General features: G+C 42.3%; 1 protein-coding gene across 5 annotated transcripts in view; it reads left to right on the top strand.

The window, feature by feature from the left end:
- The window catches only part of SFMBT2 (Scm like with four mbt domains 2), a 243,407-nt gene that overhangs the window by 180,317 nt on the left and 38,568 nt on the right, over positions 1-24,522 (top strand). For all 5 annotated transcript variants that reach the window (XM_033959308.1, XM_033959310.1, XM_033959309.1 and 2 more), the window contains 2 exons: positions 7,720-7,833; positions 19,276-19,318. In XM_033959308.1, the coding sequence (XP_033815199.1) occupies positions 7,720-7,833; positions 19,276-19,318 (157 nt within the window). The remainder of the gene's footprint in view (positions 1-7,719; positions 7,834-19,275; positions 19,319-24,522) is intronic.

A 24,522-nucleotide genomic window follows, 5' to 3' on the forward strand; every position in this document is an offset into this window, starting at 1 on the left:
ACACAGCTGAAAACATAAGAAAAAAAAATTTTTAAGTGACTTTCAAAAAGCTAAATAATTATAATAATTATCAATTCCATAAATATCAAAGGATCCGCTTTAGAACCTTTTCCTCCATTCATCTTAAAACGGCACTTCTCCATCTTTGGTCCCTACATTCTGCAAATCATACATAATTGTCTCACTACAGCCAGATTACCCACACATTGGAAACATTCCATCCTCTATCCGATTATCAAAAACCTAAAACATGATACTAAAGACTGTGCAAACTACCGTCCGATTGCTAATTTGCCATTCTTAGCTAAACTAACTGAAAAAATTGTTTTTAATCAACTTTCTGACTTTGTAGACAGAACCCAAGCTCTACACTCCAATCAAACCGGTTTCCGTAGAAATCATTCCACAGAATACTCCCTCTTGGGACTGACTACAACTGTTCACTATTATTTAGATCAGGGGTGCCCACACTTTTTGGGCTTGTGAGCTGCTTTTAAAATGACCAAGTCAAAATGATCTACCAACAATAAAATTTTAAAAAAACACAAAGCACACTGTACGCATAGAAAATGTTAATTATCATTCCTATTCCAGGGTTTTTCAAAGAGGTCAAAGCAGATGACTCTATGCACTATCACCTCAGTAACAACCATACAAAAATAGACAAATATACCCCCCTCCCTTTTTACTAAACCACGATAGCAGTTTTTAGCGCAGGGAGCTGCGCTGAATGCCCAGCGCTGCTCTCGACGCTCATAGGCTCCTTGCGCTAAAAAGCCTCTATTGCGGTTTAGTAAAAGGGGACCTTAGTGTAAAATATAGACAGCAGATATAAATTCAGACACATTTTGATCACTAAATTTAAAATAAAATAATTTTTCCTACCTTGTCTGTTGATTTCATGAGTCTCTGGTTGCACTTTCTTCTTCTGTCTGTGCATCCAATCTTTCTTCCCTTCTTTTAGCCTGTATGCTTCCTCTCCTCCAGACCTCATTCCTTCCCCCAACTTTTCCTTCCTCTTTCCCTGCCCTTTCTTTCTCTCTGCCTCCCTTTCTTTTTTTTCTGTTTCTCTTCTTTCCTTCTGTCTCCCTGCCTGCCCTTTTTCTTTCTTTCTCCCTGCCCTCCCCGAAGCCACTGACACTGCCATCGGGGACCAGGACCCAAACTGCCATCGGGGACCAGGACCCAAACCGCCACCAATAACAGGCCTGAAAGCCGATGCCGCCCCAAGATCTCCCTGCTTCAGCCGACCAGCATCGCGATCGACCTATTGGGGGAAATACTGCCGGGTCCTGCCTTCGCAGAAACAGAAAGTAGGCAGGACCTGGCAGCAAGAAGAGGAAATGCTTCACTAACCTGACTCCCGCCTTAGCCCGTAGGGAACGCTTGCTTCAGGGCTCTCAACATGTTCGTGCCGGCTTCCCTTCTCCCCCCCTCCCCCCCCGGACATAACTTCCAGTTTTGGAGGGAAGAGAAGAGAAGCCGTCACGCACACGTTAGAGCCCGGAGCATAAGTTCGCTACGGGCTGAAATCTCCAAGCCGGGGTTTTTTTTTAATGTTCAGCAGCATCGGCAGCAGCAGATGACAGCTGGGTGTACCGCTTAGCTAAAAGGCCCTAGGGAGAACGCAGAGGAAGGCTGATCGGCCCGGTAGATCAGGATGGCAACATGAGTCTATCACGGAGCCCAGGATGGGCTCCGCGATCGACTCATGTTGCCTTCCTGAGCTACCGGTCGATCGCGATCGACGTATTGGGCACCCCTGATTTAGATCATCATAAATCCATACTTCTCATTTCCTTGGATCTTTCAGCAGCATTCAACACTATTGATCATCAACTTCTACTTCAAAGATTAGCTTCTATCAGAATGGCTAATCAGGTCCTTGAATGGTTTAAATCATATTTCTCTGACAGATCCTTCACTTCATTGGTTCTAGCTCTAAATTGTTTCATACTGAACATGGAATTCCTCAGGGCTCCATACTATCCCCTCTGCTTTTCAACATTTATCTCGCTCCACTATTAACATTATGCCAATCTATTGGGTTTTCAGTATATGCTTACGCTGATGATCTCCAACTTCTTCATACTATCGACCCCTCTGACTCTAACGATATCACTTCCATCAACTGTAAATTAGTTAAAGTTCATGATTGGCTTACCTCAAACATGCTCTCGTTAAACATCACAAAAACTAGTACCGTTCTCTTTCCTTGGAAGGAAGGCCTGCACTTAGGGCTCCTTTTACTAAGCTGCGATAGCGTTTTTAGCGTGCGCAGAATTGCCACATGCACTAAACCCGCGCTACGTGGCTAGAACTAACGCCAGCTCAATGCTGGCATTAGTGTCTAGCGCTTGCAGCAATTCTACACACGCTAAAAATGCTATCGCAGCTTAGTAAAAGGAGCCCCAAGTCTGGATAAATTTAAGAGTAGCTTAAAATGCTTTCTTTTTAAAGATGCCTACAATTAATTTATCCCATGCCTTTTTAATCTATTTTCACTTTTTTGCAAATTTTTCAATATTTCCCTATCCTTTCCCTTCATTTTTATCCTCTGTTTTTTTATATTTATTTTTAAAGAATTGTAATTTTTCCCCTTCTATCCTTTTTTTCCCTTCCCCCCCAAGTTAGTCTGTTTTTGTACTGTTTTTGTTTATTTTAGATTTTAATGTACAATGCTTTGAAATTTTATGTTAAGTGTTTAATCAAATAAAATAAACTATGAAACTATCAATTTTCCTAACATCTAATGGTAAAGGACACATATGAAAAAGAAGAGGATATTAATTGTAGGGAAACATAATAAAGCTTGGTCACATATATGAGCAGACTTACGACCCAACAGCCAATTTTCCAAACCCACTAGATTTTCAGCTGCACTTACACGGATACTAGTGCTGAAAATCTGGTTAGACCACTTCAGCGTATACTTTCCTGTAGTCCACCTATTTGTGGATTTGGGGCGTGGCATAAGCACAGAGCTGGGGCAGTGTTGCAAGATCTGCACATACATATTCACAGGGGAGTAAATTCTAGAAATGTGCCTAAATTAAGTAACGAACGGCACCATTAAAGTGCCTACCAGTGCTTAAATAAGAAACTCTTAATCGTGCCTATATAGGCGCTTTAGGCCACCAGATGCCACTATAGGCATGGCTAACACCGGAAGTGGTGTTAGACAGCCTAAAGCATCTACATAGGTGCAATTCATGACAAAGATAGGTGCCAGAAATGTAGGCCCGGAAAACCCTGGCCCTCAGTTACTGCACCTGTCTTTCATGGAGGCGTGATACTGTATTGGGCGTCATCACGTGATTGATACACAATCAGCAGAGGCTTTCTAGGTGGCCACTGATATCGGCACCCTATAGAGCAGTGGTCTCCAACCCTGTCCTAGAGGACCACTAGCCAGTAGGGTTTTCGGGATAGCCCTAATGAATATGCATGGGGCAGATCTGCATTCCTATCATCTTCATTACATGCAAATCTCTTTCATGCATATTCATTAGGGCTATCCTGAAAATATGACTGGCTGGTGCTCCTCCAGGGTTTGGAACCACTGCTATAGAGAATCCAGGCCATACTGTTCCTTTTGACCTTGGGCAAGTCACTCAATCCTCCATTGCCCCAGGTACGTTAGATAAATTATGAGCCCACCGGGACAGATAGGGAAAATGCTTGAGTACCTGATTGTAAACCGCTTAGATAACCTGATAGGTGGTATATAAATACCTAAATCGGGGGTTCGGGGGGGGCAGTCATTAGGGGGAGGGGGGTTGTGTCGAGGGCAGGAGGGCCTGGGATCCCTCCTGCCCGTATTGTAGTGGGGGTGGGGGGTAGGGGGTCGCCGGAGCTAGGAGGGCTTGGGCTCCCTCCTGGCCAGATCCAGTCGGGGGGGAGGGGGGGTCGCCGGGGCCAGAAGGGTTTGGGCTCCCTCCTGGCCCGATTGTACTCAGCGGGGGGGGGGCAGATCGCTGGGGCAAGAGGGCTTGGGCTCCCTCTTGCTCCGATGTTGTATGTGTGTGATAGGACATCTCTCCTGCCGCGGGTCGCGGCAGTTCGGGTAGAGGAGTGATGGCATCGCGGTAGGGGAGATGAGGCATCTCTCCTGCCGCGATGGTTGCGGTGGATGGATAGGTTGCCGGGCCGCTGAACTGATTGCACCAGCGGCCATCAGCTCAGCGGCCCCTTTTTCGGCACTTAGACCTGGTTTGACTTCGTCTAAGTCAAAAAGGTATAAGTGCCGACTAGGCAACCTGCCTATGGGTTTGGTTATACCTGCTACATGCCTAGGTGTAGGTCGGCCCACATCCCGCCCACCGCTCACCCTTTCCCCTCTTCTGAACACGCCTCTTTTCTCTCTGTGCATTTAGAGGCAGAGGTATCTAAAACCAGCTTTGGTTATGGGTACTTGGACGATCAGGCTTTTTGATCGTCCAAGTAACCATTTAGGACACTTTTTAGATGTGTTTTTTTTTTTTTTATTATGAACCCCATAATGTCTGTGGTATATGAGATGCAAAGAACATGGATTTTGTTTAAAGTAAAACATTTCACGACCCAAGCTTATGGGTGTAAATAAATGATGAAAATTTTACCCCCCTTATGTTTTGACCTTTTTTTGTTTTCTTTTTGATATATATTGTAGATCCTCCCGCTCTCCTCACATGTAGCTTTGTAATGTCTTTGTCCTCAATGTAGTTTAAACAGGATGGTCCTTCTCTTTTATTTGTAAATCGCTTTGAATTATGATATTGCGATTGAATCAAAATTTTAATAAAACTTGAGTGAAATTTTTGAAAATAATTGAGACTAACCCTGGAATGTTGACTTGCAGACCAGTAAGTCTCACATCAATAGTGTGTAAACTCATGGAAACTCTACTTAAAGGCAAATTAGACACGATATTGGATGAGGGAAATCTGAGGGATCCCTGTCAACATGGATTCACTAGGGGCAGGTCATGCCAATCCAATCTCATCAGCTTTTTTGACTGGGTGACTGGAAAACTAGACTCGGGAGAGTCTCTGGACATAGTGTACTTGGATTTCAGTAAAGCTTTTGACAGTGTCTCGCACCGTAGACTATTAAACAAGATGAAATCAATGGGGTTGGGTGAGAAACTAACTGCATGGGTCAATGATTGGCTGAGTGGAAGACTTCAGAGGGTGGTGGTCAACGGCACCCTCTCTGAGACATCGGAGAAAAAATTTCTATCAAATCCATTCCAATCCAAATGGAGACAAAAATAAAACTTTTGGGGGTTACTATTGATAACGACTTATCATTCCACGACCATATAAGCTCAGTAGTAAAAACATGTTTCTATAAACTTCATTTAATACACTCATTAACTTCAATCTTAGAAATCGAATCCATCAAAATTCTTGTTCATTCCTTGATCATTACCCATTTAGACTATTGTAATTCTCTTTTTAACGGTCTACCACAAAAAGATATTCGACGCCTTCAACTTATACAGAATTCTGCCATAAAACTTATTTATAACCTTGGCAAATACGATCACGTCACTCCAGCCTTAAAAGATGCCCACTGGCTTCCTGTATCATATCGTATTACCTATAAAATCATTTTACTTACTTTCAAAATAAAATCCTCACACCTACCTTTATTTCTTCATAAACTTCTCATTCCTCATCACTCTTCTCGAATCCTGAGATCTACAAATCAAAACCTCTTATTGATTCCGTCTATAAAAGAATTTTACTACACACGTAAAATAAACTTCGCGGTAACTGCTCCGACATTGTGGAATTCTCTTCCACAACTTCTCCGAGAAGAACAAAATCTTGAAAAATTTAAGAAAAACTTAAAGACATTCTTATTTCGTGATGCATTTTCTTCTACTTAATTACTTCACTATTATCAAAGCTTTATATATTTTTCTACATCTTACATTTTTCCCCATCCTATATGTTTCAACCCCTACCCATCTTTCTCCTTTTCTTTCTAAAGTGTAACTTTACCCACCCATCCCCTTTTATACTCACACTCAAGTTTGTTTTGTTAAAGTCATTAATGTTTTACTACACATTCTAAATTATCTAATATCTATTTAATTACTTGTATTTTTAATTATTTTTATAAATTGTGTAAACCGGCCAGATATTAGTTTGATGGTCGGTATATTAAAATTTAATAAACTTGAAACTTGAAACTAGCGGAGTGCCGCAGGGATCAGTACTGGGACCATCCCTTTTCAACATATTCATAAGGGACTTGACCCGGGGGCTTCAGGGAAAAGTAGCACTGTTCGCCGACGCCGCCAAACTGTGTAACATAGTAAGTGAAAGCAATCTCAAGGATAATATGACGCATGATCTGATCACGTTGGAAAACTGGTCCTCGACATGGCAGCTGGGCTTCAACGCTAAGAAGTGTAAGGTCATGCATCTTGGCAGCAGAAATCCATGCAGAACATACACCTTGAATGGAGAAGCACTAGCTAGGACTTCAGAAGACGGGACTTGGGAGTAATCATCAGTGCAGACATGAAGGCTGCCAAACAAGTAGAGAAGGCCTCGTCCAAGGCAAAGCAAATGATGGGATGTATCAAGAGAAGCTTCGTCAGCCGCAAACCTGAAGTCATAATGCCACTGTACAGAGCCATGGTGAGACCTCATCTGGAATACTGTGTGCAATTCTGGAGGCCACATTACCGTAAAGATGTGCTTCGAGCCGAGTCGGTCCAGCGGATGGCCACTAGAATGGTCTCCGGACTCAAGGGTCTCTCATACGAAGAAAGACTGGGCAAATTGCAACTCTATACTCTAGAGGAGCGCAGGGAAAGGGGTGACATGATTGAGACATTTAAATACGTCACAGGTCGTGTAGAGCTGGAAGACGACATATTCGTTCCCAAGGGACCCTCGGTCACAAGGGGGCACCCGCTTAAACTTAGAGGAGGGAAATTTAGTAGTGACACCAGGAAGTACTTCTTCACAGAAAGGGTGGTGGATCATTGGAACAAACTTCCGGTGCAGGTGATCAAGGCCACCAGCGTGCTCGACTTTAAGAATAAATGGGACATCCACGTGGGATCCCTACGAAGGTCGAGCTAAGGAACTAAGTCATATGCACTCAGACTTAATGGGGTGGGTCAGTAGAGTGGGCAGACTTGATGGGCTGTAGCCCTTTTCTGCCATCATCTTTCTATGTTTCTATGTATGACTCTGTAGCTCCTCAATATCTCTCCTCTCTTATCTCTTCCTGTACGCCACCCTGGGAACTCTGTTCATCGGGCTTGTCTCTCCTATCTGTACCATTCTCCTCTACTGCCAACTCCAGACTGCGTTCCTTCTCTCATGCTGCACCATATGCTTGGAACAGACTGCCCGACTGTACGCCAAGCTCCATCTCTAGCAGTATTCAAATCCAGACTAAAAGTCCATCTTTTCAAGGCTGCTTTTAACTCCTAACCCCCCCCCCCCCCTTGCCTGAGAAACTCCCTAACCCCCTACTTGTCCTGTTTGTCTGTTTGATTAGATTGTAAGCTCTACTGATCAGGGATTGTCTCTTGAATGTTTTAATGTACAGCACTGTGTATGACTAGCAGTGCTATAGAAATGATAAGTAACAGTAGTTTGGTTTTTGTTTTTTTTGCAGGTGCCATGTTGTAAAATTAACCACAAATGTATTGATGATGCATGCTAGAGTCAATTTGTGTTTAAGCTGCATTATAAATGTGCATTTCAGGTTTACAAATGCCTGTTCCAGAATATATTGTTGACGTAGAATCCATGGATATTTTTCCTGTCGGCTGGTGTGAAGCAAATGCCTACTCCCTCACGCCACCACTTAAAGCAGTCTGTAAGTACATGAAAATTATACTTGAATAAAAGATACACAGTATTAAAATGATTTTCCAAGTCAAATCATCAGCATGGAAATATTGTCATAATTGCATCTGGTGTAAAGACATGAAATTGGAATTCCACATGGAGAATTAAAGCATTTTATAATAATGATAGTCACAGACCATGTGGACCCAGACAAACAATTAAATTCATGTAGTAACAAGGGTTTAACCAGATGAGGAGGCGGGAGGGAGGGTGAAGTTTATAGCTGGTTGAATCAGACTGTTCCCTCTGCAATAAACAGAGAAAAATTCAAAGTTTGGAATTTCACAAAGTCATTTGTAAAGAACAGGAAGGACAAGAGGATATTAACTGACAATAGAGATAAAGGTTGGAGCAATATATGGAAAGCTGTGTCTACAAATGTTTGTAGTCTAGGTAATAAATACCAGGCGCGTAGGCCAGAGTGAGAGGCAGACCTAGATATTGCAATTTCACAAAGACATGATATAATATGTCCCATGTTGGATATAGTCTTATGAAATTGTAGATTGCATAGGAAGGAGATGTTTACCACACGTTAAAAGGGCAAGTCCATTGAAGGGCACCTACATTCTTTTATAGAATATTATCTTAACCAAGTAAGTGTGAGCACTTATTCCAGCTATAGAGCTGGTGTGCTAAATATCATATACATGGAAATATCATATACCCAGGTGTATGTCCTGGAAGATATGCACTATGTAAACTAAGAAGAATTAGGGAATAGGAAAAAGAAGCAAACACTCCCCTTTGAGTAAAATTATGTCAAACAGAAGAAGATCAATTTGAAATTTGAATGCAATATAAAATCAGTGATGAAGTAGCAGTCTGCCAATAGTTACACACATTTTAAATTCATGTTTAAATTAAATTGCCTTTTTTTCTTTGCTATTTCTGGGCCAAAGACGTACTTCCGGTACAACAATAAATGAGTAGATTAATATTAAAGCCTTCCTCAGGAGTCTCAAGATCAATACTGTTACCACTGAAAAGGACCATCAGTAAACATGCTTCAAAGCATCTGTGCTTTGCTTTGAAGTCTTGCTTCACTAACTTCATTTCTTTGAAGCTGTGAATAAGCATGTGAATAAAGGTGAGCTGGTTGATGTAATGTATCTAGATTTTCAGAAAGCTTTTGATAAAGTTCCTCATGAGAGACTCTTGAGAAAATTAGAGTCATGGGATAGTAGGCAATGTTCTGTTGTGGATTAGGAATTGGTTATTGGACATTTTTCTCAGTGAAGGAGGGTGAATAGTGGAGTGCCGCAGGGATCTGGACTAGGACTATTAAACATATTTATAAGTGATCTGGAAATTAGAGCAACAAATGAAAAATTAGAATGTAAGAATTGCCATACTGGGACAGACTGAAGTTCCGTCAAGCCCAGAATCCTGTTTCCGAATGTAGCCAACCCCCTAGCTGGATCCCAAGTAGTAAATCAGATTTTATGCTGCTTATCCTAGGAAGAAGCAGTGGATTTTCATGGCCTATGGACTTTTTTAGGAATGTATCCAAACCTTTTAAAACCCTGCTAAGCTAACTGATTTTACCGTATTCTCCAGCAATGAATTCCAGAGTTTAATTGCACGTTGTGTGAAGAGATATTTTCTCTGGTCTGTTTTAAATCTACTACTTAGCAACTTCATCGCATGCCCCCCAGTCCAAGTATTTTTGGAAAAAGTTAAACAAGCGATTCACATCTACCCTTTCCACTCTCCTCAGTATTTTATAGACCTCTGTCATATCACCCCTGAGCCGTCTCTTCTCCAAGCTGAAGAGCCCTTGCTGCTTTAGCCTTTCCTCATAGGGACCTCAATACAGTATTAACCCAGCTCATGAAAATCCTCTTTAATACCAAAAAGTCAGCATATTTAAAGTACCTAACTTGAAAGTGCATTTTCTGATACTGTCTCAGAACAGTTACTGTCACTACAATCAATTCTTGAAAAAAAAGTGGCCCTTTCATAGTACCGTAGATATTTGTTGAAAGTTGTGTCATTGTATCCTGTCAATTGTGGTACTGACTTTATTCCCAAAGCCACGTACGAGTAAAGGTGACAGGTCCTACACAAACTGGAACATTCACTGACTACTTAAAAAGAGCATGGCCATATCAGTGACATCCCCTCATGACGCTTTCATTCCCAATATGAACATTTCCTATCTATCCCTCCTGTTTTGAGAGCAACGAAAGAATTCATTCGTCAGGCAGCTTTCTTTTTTTTTATCCCTATGCTATGGAACTCATTCCCCTTACAATGTGCTCTGAAGTAGTCACAAAAAATTCAGGTTGGATCTAAAGACTCACTTCCTCACCATGACCTTCATTTGCCTCTAATTCCAGCATCCGTAGAAACATGAAGGTACATAAAGGCCAAATGGCCCATCCAGTCTGCCCATTCGCAGCATCCACTATCTCCTCCTCTCCCTATAGGCTAAGGCTCTTAACATTTGCATCTCCTCTTCCTATTGGCTAAGGCTCTTTACACCTGCATTGTGAGATCATAGAGCTTTATGATTATAGAAACATAGAAACATGATGGCAGATAAAGGCCAAATAGCCCATCCAATATGCCCATCCATAGCATCCATTATCTCCTCTCCCTAAGAGATCCCATGTGCCTGTCCCATTCTTTCTTGAATTCAGACACAGTTTTTGTCTCCACCAGCTTTACTGGGAAACTATTCTACGCATCTACCACCCTTTCTGTAAAAAATTAGATTTTTCCAGCCTTCTAGATTCTGGCTGGGTGGGTACAGCTGCTCAGCGTGTTCTTTTTCTCTCTCATCTTTTTGGTCATAAAATGTGTTCTTTTTATCCTATTTTATATTTATATGGAATATACACTGCCTTATTATTCCCTTGAAAGTAGTAAATTAAGCACCTCAATAAACACAAACATCACAATTTTTTGCTTCATTTGACCATAACAGATTAGGATCTAAAAGAATGTTATCAAACTAGATTAGCAAATTAATATCTCAGTGCTGTATTTTGGTAGGTCCTCAAATAACTGACGCAGTTAAAACCCATCTTGTCAGAGCCATGCTTACCTACACCCTTTTTTCCACTGAAGAAATTTATAGAGCAGCAACATAATCCTCTGTTCGCTCCTTTACATTGCATTATTGTCTCGAAAATATGCCCCAGAGAGAGAGCCTTTGGACACTGCAGGGTTTTATCCATTAAATTGTCAATAAATGGTGAGGTTGTCCTAAAACCCTGACAGATAGTTCAAAACAGAACAACCCTCAGCTATGGAATTCCTCACTTCTTTGGCTGATACCATCTTCCATCTCAGAAAATTGAATGCAAAGCTCTGTAATAGGTTAAGGGAAATCAGGGTCATGGGTGTGTAGGAAATTCTACATATTACATTACATTACATTAGTGATTTCTATTCCGCCATTACCTTGCTGTTCAAGGCGGATTACATCCAAACTAAAAACAAGAATTACATTTCAACTTTGAAGTAATAGAATAAATGATGAGATAAAATTTTAAGGGATACTATGTCTGTCTCATTAGATGTCTGATTTATTCTACTGTCTACAGGTATGCATCAAGTCTTTCACTGGTACCTTTTTATATTCTTAAGACCATGGAGGTTTTTGGTGTTTATTTATTTATTTTTTTTTTTTTGGGGGGGGGGTAGAAGTTATTCCCATGTGTAACTAGTAGCATTTGCACATGCTTTATGGAATAGTTTGTCTGTAGATCTGAGAGAGGAAGAATCTTTCCAAAATTTTAAAAGACATTTATTTTTTTTCAATTGGCCTTTTTAAACTGACGGGATGTGAATTCGGGACTTCATTCTGCATTTATATGCTCTTATATTTTTTATCTTATTGAATTTTTAATTTAGATTGTTATATAATGTTATGTCTTAGAAATATTTATTTTTTCTTTTCTATTTAAATGGAGTTCTTTTCATAGTTTTGATTGAATTTATATTGTAAACCGCTTTGATCCTTTTTTGGTTGTAAGTATATGCATTATTTAAAGATTTTAATAAACATAGATAAGTTTACATGTGTAAATGGCAATTTACAACAGAGGCCATCAAAACATGGGAATGCTTACCACATCTAGACTTCTGGAGGCATGGAGAGGGTTGCAGAAGGAAGTGGTTATGGTGGGCCTGTAATGTTACCTTGCATCTAGAAAAGCTGTGTCCCGGGTGTGTTTGGAAACTGCATACAAATGTTTTATTTTCTAGAAGGCATGCAAATTATAAACATCTAATTTGGTTTTAAAACATGTAAAGTACTTGTGCCCTTTTACCTGCATGACAAACCAGAAGCCACAACTATGGAGATACCTTCACATTTAAACACTAGGTTGAACTTTTTCTCAGTAATGCTGTACCATATTTATTTATCTAAAAGATTTCTTAACCGCCTATAACTAGGCAGTTTTACAAAAGAACAATCATATAAAAATAAGAGACAAACAATAAATACAGCAGTTCTTTCATGTCAACCATAATTTACGGCATTCAACAACGTATCAATATAAAAACATTCATAACCCAGGAAAGACATTTATTGAAATGCTTCTACAAATAATGTAGTTTTTAGGAGTTTCTTAAACTTCTGAAAATCTACAAGAGCTCTTAGCAGTCCAGTCAACTTAAAATAGTTGAAAGAAAACACAACATCTGGGTGTTCATTAAATAATAGATTTCTTCTTTTTGCCTGGGTTTCATAATTAATGCTTTTATTCAGATGTTCATAAATGGCCAGTTTTCAAAAAGAAGTGCACATTTACTGGCAGTTTGAAGGCACAGATTTTCAGACACTATACAGATAGTGCCAGCAAAAATCACGAACTGTAGCGCCTGGGCAGAGTTAGTTGCTTTAGGCCTTCTATAAAGCAAGGCTAAACCACCTAGACTACTCGTAGATGGCTAAAAGGCATCAAAAGACTGGGGGCTCCTTTTACGAAGGCGCGTTAGGGCCTTAACGCGTGGAATAGCGCGTGCTAAATTGCCACATGCGCTAGCCCCTACTGCCTCCTTTTCAGCAGGCGGTAGATTTTCAGCTAGCGCGCGCTAATCCGGTGCGGGCGCTAAAACGCTTAGTGCACCTTCGTAAAAGGAGCCCTGGGTATTAAGCTAGTATTCAATAATGGCCGAATCCTAGTGCAAGTCCCCATCTATGTGCCAAACTTTATGCCTATGTCTGGAGTAAATGGTGGTATTTAAACGCAAGTGTAATTGGTATGCTCCTGACACACCTATGCCCCTCCCACATTTAAACCCCCTTTGCAGTTGTACAAGAGAGAATTTGGGTGTGTCGTTTATAGAATACTAGCTGATTACCTGGCGTTGCCCAGATATTTATTTATCCCAATCATCTGTTGTTTTTGAGAATTTTTACAAGTCACCCCCTTCCCACCCCCACAGTATTTTTTTCCAAGATAGTAAGTCATATGTATACCAAGTTTGGTTGAAACCTCTGTTCCAGAGTTATGCTGGAACATCATCTCAGCGAGGCCGAAAACTATGGGGTAGACAGTAAAATCTGTCTTTTTTTAATCATTTTTACATCACCCCATTCCCACCCCACAGTATTTTTTCCCAGATTGATATGTATACCAAGTTTGGTTGAAATCTCTCCATGCTTTTTCTTCTATTTGAGCAGACTCAGCTATCTTTAAATGGAGTTGTTTTTTTTTTACACAACTTTATATATACAGTAAAACCTTGGCTTGCAAGTAACTTGGTTTGCAAGTGTTTTGCAAGACAAGCAAAACATTTGATTAATTTTTAACTTGATATACAAGCAAGGTCTTGCAATACAAGTACATACAGTATACACACATCACAACTGAGCTGATGGTTCTTCTCTCCTCTGACGTTGCGGGAGTGGAGTGACTGTTCTAAACGAGCGAGGTCTTGCAATACAAGTACGCATAATATTTTGTATTAAAGTTTTGGGGTTGTGGAACGAATCGTCTGAGTTTCCATTATTTCCTATGGGGAAATTTGCTTTGATATACGAGTGCTTTGGATTGCAAGCATGCATCTGGAACGAATTATGCTTGCAAACCAAGGTTTGACTGTATATATATATATATATATATATGGCATAAGTCTGTTTATCAGATATCTGCAAATTAGTGACAATTAGTACTTAACACTAATTATTGGTATTTCTCACCAATTATTTGCCAATTAGTTATGTTACATTTGAAACAGGTCCTAGTCTATAACTGTGTGTCCAATTGCTTACCTAAATTTGGGCATTATTTATAGAGTTTGGGGAAAGGATTCATTCCGTTTTTTTATTTATCTTATTTATAGCCCGCCTATAGTAAAGCAGGTTACAAAAATATAATTAAAAACATTACAAATCAATAAAAAGGGGATGGGATTTGATATACTGCCCATACAGTTTACATCTATATAATAAAACGCTAAGCGCGCATGCGCACTCTTATCCCGTGCTTCCCTGATCCCTGATCTGTTGCGCTGTGGCCGGTAGGAGTGCGCATGCATGCCAGACAAGTCTCCCTACTCTCCACCTCGCGCCGCTGCAATAACAGCCCCACACTTGCGACTCGCCTTCGTTCCGGAGCCGGCAAAGAAGAGCTCTCCCCAATTGGAAAAGCTACAGCACAGATCGGGAGGGAGGCTGCGGTGGCCTTCCTATTTCAGTGGCCACATGTGGCGTATGCCATTACCCGGCCGCCCTGGATCGCCATCTCGGCGGCGGCGGCACGGATGGAGGAGCGAGCGAGGCTAGGGAAGGAGGGGGAACGGCGAACGGAAGGTTCAAATCCGCCCCTTCGCCTCTGAAGTTGATTTTCAGCTGGGGAGGGGGAGGGGAAGCGGATGGTCGGGGCCCTGGCTGTTCGGTCCGTACGGCCACCGTCAGGCGTGGGAAAGGAGCTGCCGGCGGTAAGCCCGAACGGAGGCTTCAAATCCGCCCCTCTGAAGGTGATTTCCACAGGGGGAGGAGAAACGGATGGTCGGGACGGAGGAGAAATGGATGGGTGAACTCCTCCGGGTCCCACATGCCGCTCCGCGCCGGGCACCGGCAGATGGGAATCCCTCCGCTTGCACCGGCTGCTTCGACACCCGGCGAAAATTTTTCTCTCTCTCTCTTGGCGCCTGCAGGCTGTGGAGGCTGTCAGTGCCTGCATGCCGCGGCAGCTTGAGGCGGTTATCGGCGGATAAACGGAGTTAACGGTTGCTGGGGGTGAGAGAAACTGATACCCAGGCACAATGATTGATTGTTCTTTCATCTAGGCAGAAGTTTATGTAGATGAGAAATTGCTCAGGAATTAAAAACAAACAAACATGGTTCTGTGAATGTTAATACAAACGGACTCGGATTCTGTACAAATACCTAACAAATTCTGGAGAATGCTTAGACAGATGCTCAGGTTCTCTGCTTGGACAGGGGAAGTGGTGCTGATGGACATGGGGTTGGAGAAAAAGGAAGGGAGGCCTACTGCTGGACAGGGGGAGCAGGAAAGAGGTGCTGCTCGACAGGGGGGAGGTAAAACAAAGGGAGAAGGGTTGCTCAGGGTAAGGGGAGCAGTGAAGGGGTGGTGGTGAACAGCCGAGGAAAAAGAAAGACAGAAAGAAATACAGAAAGTGGCTAAGGAGAGAGAGAGAGAAAGAAATAAAGACAGACACACACACATATATTGTAGCACCCGTTAATGTAACGGGCTATAAGACTAGTATTATATACGACTCATTTTTTTCTCCTAGGACAGACAGGCATATTATAATAATAATAATTTATTTCTTATATACTGCCAAAGCCATGGTAGTTAGAGTCGGTTTACAATAAGATGAGCTGGACAGTCAGCGACATAGTTAGATTGAAGAAGCAATGAATTCAGTATACAGAATAGGAGAGATAATGAACAACAAATTCTTAGGTGACAAATCGGTTGAACAGTTTCGTTTTTGCTAAGTTTCTAAAACTAAAATAGGATGAAGAGTGCATGATAATGTTACCCAGCCAGTCGTTCAGTTTACCTGTCTGGAAAGCTAGAGTTCTGTCCATGTGGGTGATGTCATCCATGGAACCAGGTACAGACACTACCAAGTGCACTATCGCTTAAGATTTAACGTGTCCCGTGCCCATACTGCATGCATGCCTGTGGCTTCCCACCCTAAGTCAGCTCATGGGTCCATCTCAAAACCACTAATTAAAAGAAGGCACTGGCACACACGCGGTATGGGCATTGCCTAAAGATTTAAAGTGACAGTGCACTTGATAGTGTCCTTATCGGGTTCCTTGGATGATGGTCACCCACATGTGAGAATATAGGTCTGCTGTCCTCAGAGAACACCTGCTGTACCTTGAGCAGTGGAGGGTTAAGTGATTACCCAGAGTCTTAAGGAGCTGTAGTGGGAATTGAACCTGATTCACCTGATTCTCAAGACCACTGCACTCTACTATCACAGAGAAGTTTTCCAAGTTCCAAGTTGTATTTAAAATTTGATAAAACACTTATAAAAATTTCTAAGTGATTTACATTTAAAAAAAAAGTTAAGGCAAAAACATAACCAGACTGATAAGTGACGATCACTTACTGGAGGAAAAAGGAGGGAGGGTAGAATTACAATTGTTATAGGAAAGTAACATAAATGGGTAAAACATTAGGTAAGGTTTAGTAGCTGCCTAGGGAAAGCTGGTTTGTAACTCTGATCGTGCTAAACTGAGGATCTGTAGTTTAAGCTCTGAATTTAAGTCTCGAAAGCGTCATTATAAAGAAAACTTTTAAGGGAGCTTTTGAATCTGTCTAATCGCGTTTCTTCTCTGATTTAGGATGGTAAATAGTTCCATGTTTGTGGAGTGGTTACTGAAAAAATATTGGCTCAGCTTGTGTTAATGACTTTTAAGGAAGGGATAGATAGTAGATTATGATCTGTTGATCTTAGCGTCCTTGAGGGGTAAGTAGCTCGTCCAGGAAAACAGGTTGTTTTGACTGACGGATTTTAAATGTTAGAAGTGCTAATTTGAAGGTTATTCTGTGGGGGATAGGCAACCAGTGTGCATTTTTCTAATCTAATCTAATATTTGTGAGTCGCACAAACCTAAACAGGCTCTAGACAACTTGAAGAAGGAAAAAGGTAGAATGGGCAGAGAGGGGAAGTAAGGAAGAGGAGAGAAGGAGGAGCAAAAGAACAGGCGTAGGGCGATTGTGTACATTTAATTGTCAAAGAGTATAGAGTTTTCAGTTTCTTCCGGAATTGTGCGTGGTTGGCGTCTGTTCTTATTGTCTCTGCGAGATCATTCCAGATTTTGACTCCTAAGAAGGTGAACATGGATTGGAAAATTGTTCTGTACTTGAGAATTTTCGCTGAGGGTTATGGTGAGACATGATCAAATTTCCTGGAGTTTGTTATAATTTTTATTGCTGCATTTTGTATAATTTGTAAACGTCTTATTTCTTTTTGAGGAAGGTTTTTATAAAGGGAATTACAGTAATCCAATTATCCCAGGACAAGCAGGCAGCCTATTCTCACATATGGGTGACGTCATCGACGGAGCCCTGATGCGGAAGCCTCAGAAGCAGACTTGCTTGTAGAAACTAGAAGTTGAGTCAGCCGCACCGCGCATGTGCGAGTGCCTTCCTGCCCAGCACAGGGCGCGTCTCCTCAGTTCTCAGTTTTCCGCGGAGCCGAGAAGTACCTCTTTGACTCTCTGCGTTCATCTTACTTACTTTGTACCTTCTCTCACCGCGGTTTGTGTTCTTTTTCTTCACGAATCGCTGTATTTTTTTTATTTCTAGTTTAAAAAAAAAAGGTTTATTTCTTCCATTCGGCTGCCGGGGCAGGCCGCTCGGCCACAGCCCAGGGGCTTCAACTTTTGCGGTGGCTGTTTTTCCTCCTATGTCCCGGCCAGCAACAGGCTTCAGAAAGTGTAGCCAGTGTCAATGTGCGATTTCTGTCATGGACCCACACAGTAGGGGCCTCAAGTGCCTTGGGCCAGACCATCACCCGAAGTCGTGCGAGCGTTGTGCTATTCTTCAACCTTGAGCCCTTAAGCGTCGTCTACTTTCAGTGGAGAAGCTCTTCGGGATAGATTTGATCCAACTAAGTTGGGACATCCTATCTCTAAGCGTACCATCTCCAACTGGATGGCTGCTTGTATCTCCTTCTGCTATGCCCAGGCTGGATTACCCCTACAGAGTAGAGTTACAGCCCATAAGTTCAGAGCAATGGAAGCTTCAGTAGCTTTCCTCAGATCTACACCTATTGAGGAAATTTGCAAGGCTGCTATTTGGTCCTCGGTTCATACTTTCTCTTCTCACTATTGACTGGATGTTTTCTCCAGACAGGATGGCCATTTTGGCCAGACAGTATTACAAAATTTATTCTCCTAAATTGCGAACACTCCCACCATCCCATTCTGGTTAGCTTGGAGGTCACCCATATGTGAGAATACCTGCCTGCTTGTCCTGGGATAAAGCACAGTTACTTACCGTAACAGGTGTTATCCAGGGACAGCAGGCAGCTATTCTCACAACCCACCCACCTCCCTGATTGGCTTCTCTGCTAGCTATCTGAACTGAGGAGACGCACCCTGTGCTGGGCGGGAAGGCACTCGTGCATGTGCGGTGCATTTGACTCGAAACTTCTAGTTTCTACAAGCAAGTCTGCTTGCGAGGCTTCTGCATTGAGGCTTCGTTGATGACATCACCCATATGTGAGAATAGCTGCCTGCTGTCCCTGGATAACACCTGTTACGGTAAGTAACTGTGCTTTTTGTAATAACCAGATAATGTATTAGTATGTTTAGGGCTGATAGATGCTGTAATATCCATCTCATGGTGAGAATGCAAGTGAAAACAAATATGCCTTCAACCATCTTTTAAACTGGGAAAAAACTGTAGACAATAAGGATCTGCCTTGATTTAGGCAATCAATTCATGCATAAATGGCAGCATCCTAGTCATTACCACCCGCGTGAACAATCATGATAAATGCTGCAACAGGATTCAATGGCATCTACTTTGCAGCTGGGCATTCACATAGGCAGAGTTTGGGCAGAGCATGGGTGGGGCACACGGTTAAAATATTATCATCTATGCCTGTACTTTCATAATCTAGCATCTACATCAGCTCTACAGCTGGTGTAAATGTTCACACCTAAAACTTAGGCATGTTTTGACCTGTTATACTAGTATTCTGTAAAGAAAAATATTGCTTGGGATCCAAATGTGTGCATTCTTAGTACCTAAAACTCAGCACTTCTTGATAGAGTTGCTTTATATTGCTGCTAAAGTAGCTACTAGCAGTGTTGGATATGCATATTCAAAGAAATAAAATGTCAGCCAGCATTTCCAAGAATATGTTGATTGTCAGCTCTGAAAATTAGCCTGAAAGGTTTTGGATTGTCTAAGGTATGGTAAACGAAAACTGATATTTTGTCTCCTAGTACAAAAGAAGAGAAAGATTGCAGTCGTACAGCCGGAGAAACAGTAAGTGTGATTAACCTTGTACATATAATATTGTATAGTAGTCCAGCAATAAATTGAAATTGTCAGTTTGAAACAACAGTATTACAGTTTGTGATGTTGCCAATCATGTTAACCTTGGATCGGTACTCCTGCTGATGTGCAGAGGATATTTTTTAAATGGTTACTGGCAGAACTGAAGCAATTGCACATTTCTTTAAACTTATGGAAGTCACAACTGACGGCATTGTAAATGGAGCCAAAGCAACAGATTGTTTATTGTTTATTCAGATTTTTGATTAAACGCTTTTTCGAAACTACAAAGCGTTGAACAAGATTTAAAATTAACATTTAAACAAAAATTTAACAAGTAAAACATACATTTCTATAAAAAAAAAACTACAAGACTGACAACAATTACATACTAGGTAAAAACGGACCGAAAGGCCCCTAAACACGAATAGGAAGAGGGGGAGAAATACAATCAATATAGAAAATGTGAGAAACATTTAAGGTAAACACAAAAGGGGATTGGGAAAATAAATGTAAAAAACAAGAATAGGTTAATTACTAAAATACAATTGATCAATTAAAAGCATCTTTAAAAAGAAAGCACTTTAAATTGCTTTTAAAATTTTTTAAATTTTTCTCCATTTTTAAGTGTAAAGGAAGAGTATTCCAGATCATAGGGGGCTGTCACAGAAAAGATTGAGGTACGACGTGTACCAATTATTTTTAAAGATGGAATGTTAAGATTGAAAAGCCCACCCAAAAGAGTACTAAAGGCCACTCAACACCAGAACCAATTCAAGCTGAATACACTTCCCTTTTGCACATCAGTGCAGCAGGAAGGGTAAGAATTTTAATCCACATAATTTGTGGATTCCAAAAGACAGGAAGACTCAATCCTAGCCTAGATCTAAGATCCTTGAACAAATTCCTGAATAGTAAAAAGTTCAAGATGATTATCCTGGGATTCATAATTCTCTTACAAAGCAAAGATGATTACTATATATACTCAAATATAAGTCGAGACACCCATTTTCTCCCCAAAAGGAGGAAAAATAGTTGACTCGAATATAAGTCAGGCGGCTTAATATTCAAGTGCCCTCCCCTGCCAGGATCTGCCCCAGCGCCCCCTCCCTCCCCTGTCAGGCTCTGCATCTGGCCCTCTCCCTTCCCTCTCTCCCCTGTCAGGCTCTGCACACAGCCCCTTTCCCTTCTTCCTTTGTCAGGCTCTGCACCCAGACCCCTTCCTCCCATTCAGGAAGCCACTTAGCGCTGACCAGCAGCGCCAAAGTGCACTCCTGCTCAGTTGGAGGCCAGAACTTGCAGCAGTCAGCGACTGACCGGATTAGCAGCGGGCAGGAGTGCGGAAAGCTCACTCCTGCCTGCTACACCTCTGGACCACTAGGCATTCCAGCAGCAGAAGAAGTACATTGGACAGGGAGGGCGGGACACAAGGTGCAGAGCCTGGTGGCCCGGTGGAGACCTGCAAAAAGTTTTGGGAGGGGGGGGGAGTGTGGATGCTGGACGCTGGCCCAAATATAAACCGGAATCCCCATTTTTGGGCCAGCACATTTGCAATGGTTTGTACGTGAACATTCTTTGCAGCTAATGTGTCTCTTTGCAAATAAAGCGCATGTTTTTAATTGCTCCTGAAACAAAAATGAAGCCTAATGAAAACAAAATGAACAATACTGCACAAGACACAGAAAATGAAACAAAATGAACATTTTTGAGCTGCCCATCCCCAGAAATTATTCTAATTTTAAGAAAGTGCTTAAAACTGCCTTCTCTCATTGGACTTTTTAAAACAGATGTGATTAAATCCTGCTTTTTTTTCTCTTCAACCTGGGAAAACACAGCATTGTATTTGGCATTTGATTGCTATTCTTTTCTGTTTTGGCCTGTGTGTGTTTGACTGTAATTTCACTGGATATGTATACGGTATATTAGTCCAGTATAAGCAGGACAAGCAGGCAGCATATTCCCACACATGGGTGACGTCACCGACGGAGCCCCGCAGCGGACAGCCTCGAAAGCAAACTTGCTTGAAGATCTCGAACTTTCGAGCACTGCACCGCGCCTGCGCGCGTGCCTTCCCGCCCGAACTAGGGGGCGCATCTCCTGAGAGGATCCTCAGTTCGTTTAATTCCGCGGAGACAAGAAGACACGTTCTCTTTCTCTGCAGCAATTGCCTTCTCATCACCGCGGCTGTTTCTTTTTTAAAAGTCGGTCGCTGTGCTTATTTCTTTTTCTTTTCATAAAATAAAAAAAAAAAATAATAATAATATTGTTTTTCTTTTTTGTTCGGTCGTCGAGCTTTGGGCCTAGGCCTAGGCTCCTTCGTTCGACACGGACTTTATTTTTTCCATGTCCCGGCCTCTTACCGGGTTTAAACGTTGTCGACAGTGTAATCGGGTGATTTCTGTCACCGATCCCCACTGCCGTTGTTTACAGTGCCTGGGTTCTTCTCATTCTCCAGAAGATTGTCATCGCTGCTTCACCCTTACTCCAAGGGCCTTTCGACGACGTTGTGCTCAATTTTTTCAACTTTTTGGCATGGAGCAATCTTCGGATCCGGCCTCGACCGTAGCGGCTGCTCCGGTCTCGAAGGCTTCGACTCCGACGACCTCGACACCTGTGGTCTCGAAGGCCTCGACCCAGACTCCGGCTGGAGTTTCGGTCTCGAAGGCCTCGACCTTTTCTGCCTCGGTTGCCTCGAAGACGACGCCATCCACGAAGTCTTCTACGGGGGGTAAGTCTCCGAGTTCCCTTTCAGGTGCCGTATCCAAGAAGCCACCAGAGTCCTCGGCACGTCCACCTTCGAAGCGTACCTCCAAGATAAGGGAATACTCACCTTCGAGGTCGCCCTCTTCGGAGCGTACTGCTGCACCTACGAGGTCAGAATCTTCTGTCTCGGTGCCGATGCTGGAGAACATGCTGAAATCTATCCTTACCACTCAGATTTCCTCCTTGGTAGCTCAATTGGTCCCGTCCTCGACCTTGCCTCGGACTGATCAGCCTGTCACTCAACCAGAGCTTCCAGTCTCCCGAGGCCGATCCCGGACACCGAAGAACATTTCTTCATCAGAGTCTTCTCCGGGCTCACCTCCTCCGAAGCATCGATCGAAGCATTCAAGACCTGTTACTTCTAAGCTTCGGAGGGAGTCTTCGACATTGGATACCGAGGCTTCTTTACCTTGTTCTTCGAAGTCAAAGTCGAAGCATGGATCTCGACGAGCCTCGACTCGAAGCCCTTCTCGATCTAGAACACCGTCGAAGCCAGTCCGTCGAGACAGTCCTACACATACCTCGACTCATTCTGTAACTCGTACACCTGCTACTTCTCCTTCCAGGAGTTTGAAAAGGAAGCATTCTCTTACTCCAACTCATAGTGCAGCTTCTTCGGTCACTCTGCGTTTGGAATCAGACCTTTCACCATATTCTAGAGAGGCTTCTCCATCCTATTCAGTTCAACATAAATCACGCAGTGGTTCTCCTGAGGACACATCTGATCCAAAATCAGTTTCTTTTGCCAAATTTATCTTTGACATGGGCCAAGCTCTCAAAATAGACCTTCATTCAGACTCAAAATATACTCCTGAGTACTTAGCGGATATGGAGCTTCCCCATCCTCCAAAAGAGTCACTCAGATTACCTATGACTCCTGTTCTACAGCAGACCTTCTCTCGCAATATGGAAACTCCTTATTCTATCACGGCTATTCCATCCAAATTAGAATCTCGTTATAGAACGGTCCCCTGTAAAGGGTATGAAAAGTCTCAGCTTTCTCATCAATCTCTAGTTGTAGAATCATCATTGAAGAAAGCACATCCCTCCAAAATCTATGCTTCGGTCCCTCCTGGTAGGGAAGGCCGTACCATGGATAAGTTTGGACGTCGTTTATACCAGAACTCTATGATGGCAAATAGAGTTCTTAATTATAATTACATATTTACGTCCTACTTCAACCATTTTTTAAAGATTTTATCTTCATTTTACCCAGACATCTCTACCAATCGCCTATCAGAATTTAAAAATATCCTTAAGACTCTTTCTCAGTTGAGACTTTTCATGCTACAAGCTTCCTATGATGCCTTTGAACTCTCTTCTAGAGTGTCGGCATTTGCAGTAGCCATGCGTAGATTAGCATGGTTACGGATAGTGGACATGGATCCTAACCTTCAGGATAGATTGGCTAATCTTCCTTGTCAAGGAAATGAATTATTCGATGACTCTATTGAGGCAGCTACAAAGCGTCTTTCAGAACATGAACGCTCTTTTGCTTCCCTCATTCGTCCAAAACCTAAACCTGTACCAACTAGAGGTTTCAAACAAACTCCACGTCGCTATCCGCAGAAATCAACTCCTGCTTTTTCTAGACCTCCTGCTCGTCGGCCTCCTCCACAACAAAGGCAACAAAAATCTCAGACTCCTGCTGCCACCAAGCCTGCTCAGTCTTTTTGACAATCTCGACCTGAGCATTCAAATTTCTCTGTTTCCAAATTCTCTTCTCCCCATAGGAGGTCGCCTGTCCACTTTTTATCACCAATGGGAGCTCATTACTTCAGACCTCTGGGTACTTACCATCATACGAGAGGGATACTCTCTTCGACTCCTTCAGGCACCTCCAGATCGCCATCCAAGAGAGTGTCTTTCAAATCAGTCGCATTTTCCCCTTCTGCTTCAAGAAGCTCGAGCTCTTCTTCTCCTACAAGCAGTGGAGGAAGTTCCTCTTCCACAAAGGAACTTGGGATTTTATTCCCGATATTTTCTAGTTCCCAAAAAGACGGGGGATTTGCGACCGATTTTGGATCTCAGAGCTCTCAACAAATATCTAGTCAAAGAGAAATTTCGAATGCTCACTCTGCCAACTCTATATTCCTTAATGGATCAAGGGGATTGGATGTGCTCTCTCGATCTCAAAGAGGCCTATACTCATATCCCTATTCATCCAGACTTTCGCAAATATCTCAGATTCCAGGTAGGAAATCTTCATCTTCAGTACAGAGTTCTCCCCTTCGAACTGGCTTCTTCCCCCAGAGTTTTCACCAAATGCCTAGTGGTTGTAGCTGCAGCTCTTCGCAACCAGGGTCTTCAAGTATTTCCATACCTGGACGACTGGCTCATCAAAGCTCCCTCTTTTTCAGAGGTTATTGCAGCGACCCAACAGACTATTCTTTTTCTGCAAAGTTTGGGATTTCACATCAATTTTCCCAAAT

This window comes from Geotrypetes seraphini, chromosome 9 (assembly GCF_902459505.1).
Source record: "Geotrypetes seraphini chromosome 9, aGeoSer1.1, whole genome shotgun sequence".
Classification (NCBI taxonomy): domain Eukaryota; kingdom Metazoa; phylum Chordata; class Amphibia; order Gymnophiona; family Dermophiidae; genus Geotrypetes; species Geotrypetes seraphini.